The sequence below is a fragment of the Alligator sinensis genome, unplaced genomic scaffold (genome assembly GCF_000455745.1).
Source record: "Alligator sinensis unplaced genomic scaffold, ASM45574v1 scaffold639_1, whole genome shotgun sequence".
Lineage (NCBI taxonomy): Eukaryota > Metazoa > Chordata > Crocodylia > Alligatoridae > Alligator > Alligator sinensis.
The window spans coordinates 24763-28278 of record NW_005842771.1 but is presented as its reverse complement, the minus strand read 5'-3'; the positions used below and the strand labels follow the sequence as shown (position 1 = coordinate 28278).

General features: G+C 49.1%; 1 protein-coding gene across 3 annotated transcripts in view; it reads left to right on the top strand.

Moving 5' to 3' along the window:
* Nucleotides 1-3212, top strand: part of SERPING1 (serpin family G member 1) — a 20532-nt gene extending 17320 nt beyond the window's left edge. For all 3 annotated transcript variants that reach the window (XM_006034766.3, XM_025216860.1, XM_025216859.1), the window contains exons 7-8: nucleotides 1301-1520; nucleotides 2301-3212. In XM_006034766.3, the coding sequence (XP_006034828.1) occupies nucleotides 1301-1520; nucleotides 2301-2551 (471 nt within the window). In that variant the 3' untranslated portion in view covers nucleotides 2552-3212. The remainder of the gene's footprint in view (nucleotides 1-1300; nucleotides 1521-2300) is intronic.
* Nucleotides 3213-3516: the final 304 nt, after the last annotated feature.

The window sequence follows — 3516 nt, the reverse complement described above, 5'->3', positions numbered from 1 at the left end:
TCTCTTTCCTTCTCTTCCTTCCTTTTCTTCTCTCCTTCTTCATTTTATCCTTCACCTTTACGTTTTCCATCTCTCCTGCTTCCCAGAAGCACTGTTGTTCGATGATGGCCCCTGAGTTCCAGATCTGTGCCCCATCTCAGTTGCATGAATCAGAGTTTCACAGAAGCCGAGTCAGGGCAGGGAAGAGGGAGTGCACATTGTGTGTCTGTGTATGGGCAGCTGTTTGCCTGGCAAGGAGTTTCTTCAGTTTGATTTTTCCTAGAAAGTGCCCAGAGGCAACAACGATGGGAAGCAAGATAAAAACTTTATGTTAGATTAGCTGCAAGCACTTCCTGACCCACATTTCCAGTATACCAGTAGCCTGGCACACACCCCATAACTTTCATAGGAAAGGTTTAATTCTCTGATAGTTCCATGCTAATCATTTTGAGGTGGAAGGAGAGAACTGGCAAGAGTGGATATAAATGAGAAACCAATATGTTTTCTGTTTTCAAAAAAATCAGCACCAAGTTAAAACAGCTATGTTTTACTTAGTTAGAAAATCTGTTTTCAGTACGAAAAAAAAAAGATTTTTCATTTTAAAAATTGATTTTGGTTTTTAAAAGTTCCTGTCTTAGAGCAGGAAATGTTTTTTTCCCAATAACAAGAAAATAATTTTTCTATTAGAAATAAATATGTCTTTGTTATTAAGAAAAAGATTGATTTAAACATCACATTTGAGAAAAGCATGCTAGGAAGGAGGAGTGTTTAAAAAAATAATTCAGACAAAAAAAAAAATCATATTTTTCAGTTTAAATAATCCAGGGGGTTTGGGTGTTGATACAGAAGAACAGTTGGTTTCCAGATTCTGTCCACAGGTAGACGAGCAGGGTAATTCTGCCACAAATGTAGTTGAAAGGGATTTATTCCATTGAAAGAAAAATGATTTGAATGAAAAGCATCATGGGCAGGAGCTACCCAGGCTGGGAGTGGGATGCGGAGCCAAGAAAGGGAAGGGCAGGAAGGCTTTGAAGGGGACAGCACTGACTGTGGTGTAGACTGTGTTCCCAGGTTGGGGGCAGTGCATGGGAAGGCAGTTGTTATTCTCTGAGACTACAGACAATGGTACAATGCTAGTTTGCAGGAACTGGTAGCTTGGAGGGAGATGTGGGAAAATGAGGAACAGTGCGGGGAGATGCTGGAATCAAAGCATCCATGGCTGTAGAAGATCTGGGTTCAGTTGTGCCATGGAGGGTCGCAATCAAGGGACACATGATCCTAGCACAGGATAGGTACTCAGAGGCATCTGTTCCTTCCTCAGTTTGGCCGGCTGCAGCTGTCAAACAATATGAGTCTGGTGATCATCATCCCCCAGCACTTCAACCAGATGCTCACTGATGTGGAGGAGAAGCTGAACCCAGAACACTTCTCAGCAGTGATGAACAAACTCATGGGCATCCCCTTCAAGCCCACTGTACTGGCCATGCCCAAATTCAAGCTAGACTCTTCCCAGGACCTTATGGCCATCCTAGGGGAGATAGGTAAGCACTGGGGTGGGTGATCATCACTGGGGCATGGGTAAAAAGGGTTGGATGGAGACTGCCCTTCCCAAAGCATAAAGGGGTGGCAGGGCACCCTTATGTGGCCAGCCCCATATGGGATGTTCCTATCGGTGTCATGCAGCCACTGCCCAGGAGCTGCTGAATAGTTGGGGTGGTTTGAGGGAAAATCTGCAGAAGAGAGGACAGGCCCTGCAAACAGGGTCATTCCACTCCTCAGGGATGCATGGAGACCACTGTTTGAGTTATGACAGGTCTGTCCAACTTCCAAATGGCTGGGGGCTGCCTGTCCCACAGGCACACCACCAGACGCTGTGTGCCTCACAGGCTGTATCAGGGTGAGCCACCGCCCCCTTGAGCTACACACCCTACAGACCCTCCCACCCGCATTGCACTTTGTGCCCCAGGCTCAACCTTAGCTCCCTGCACTACTGCAGCAGTGGCTGCAGCTACTGTTGTAGTTGGAGCAATGGGGGAGCAGGATCCTGGGAGCCATAATTTAACCCCTCATAGGCTGCATAGGGCCGGTAGGCCACCATTCAGACAATCCTGGGTTGTGACATCACTTCCTAGAGGGGGAACAGCTGACCTACGACCTCAGGTGCCCTCAGAGAACTTCCCCCAGATGACCCCAACTGACCTGGCTAACCTGCCCCGGAAGCACTGATCCCTGCCTGGCTGATCCTGAGGCATGTGCAGCTTAGGTGATCAGGGGTACTGAGGGATCCTCTCCAAATACTCTCTCTATGGCCTGTTTTCCAGACTACGGCCTCTTCTTTGATGCCAACCTGTGTGGCATCTCAGAGGATGAGGAGCTGGCGGTGTCAGCTGCACAGCACCGAGCCGTGCTGGAGATCAGCGAGACAGGGGTGGAGGCCGCGGCTGCCATGGCTATCTCGGTGGCCCGCAGTGCCTTGTTCTTTGAAGTGCAGCAGCCCTTCCTGTTCCTGGTGTGGAATGACCAGCATGGGTTCCCCATCTTCATGGGCCGGGTGAATGACCCCAGTGCATGAGCCTGCCCTCCCTGTCCATCATGCTTGGGGCACCCATGTGGCATGCACCAGGGCATGGGCACTCTACATGGTGGCTTGTGCAAAGTAGAACCTGGCTGGCAGCAGGAGTATCTGTTTGTCTGTCTATCCCTCCCTCCTTCCTCATAACTCTCCATCTATTCCAGTTCATAGCATCCATCTATTTACCTACTCAGATATCTGGGAGGGAGTTTGACCTAGTGGAGAGAGTACTGGGCTGGGACTCAGAGTGCCTGGGTTCTGTTCCCAGGTCTGTTATATATCTGGGCAAGTCATTGTGCCTTTGCATGCTCAATTTCCCCAGCTGCATTATGGGGTGACACATTTGCTTAGCCAAGTGCCATGAACAAAGAGTAAAAATTGTGACTTGTCACTATTGATCTGCCAGTTCTATGCTCTTTTTGTTCCCTGCCCCTGCCTTCCTGCTCCTGAGACCCTAGATTCTCCCCCATGCACACGCCTTGTTTCACTCTCTGCTCAACCAGCATTTTTCAGCTCAGGCCTACCAAAATACACACAGATCAGGATCCACCACCCTACCCCCCAGCTGTATTCCCCAACACCAGCCTTCAACTCTTGTTTTTCCCTTTCCCCCCCGCTACTCCTAGACCAGCCACCAATGAATAAATTTGAATCGATAAGCTTCCTGGGCTCGTGTGACCTTTTTTCCAAGGAGTAACATATAGAGGAGCTGTACCTGGGGAATGCTTCCTAGAATGGAGGCTGGGGATAATTCCACTGATCTAGTTACCCCCTTGCGTGGGAAATGCAGTGGTGCAGGGGTAAATAACACTGCCAGGGGTAATTATTCTGTTACCCCCAGGTGGAGCTGTAGAGGCACAGGGACGGGTAGCACTGCAAGAGGGTAATTATCCAGTATGTAAATGAATGACCCCACAGCACCACCAGATGCCTCCTCTTCCCCTCACTGACTCTGCTTCTGTGCC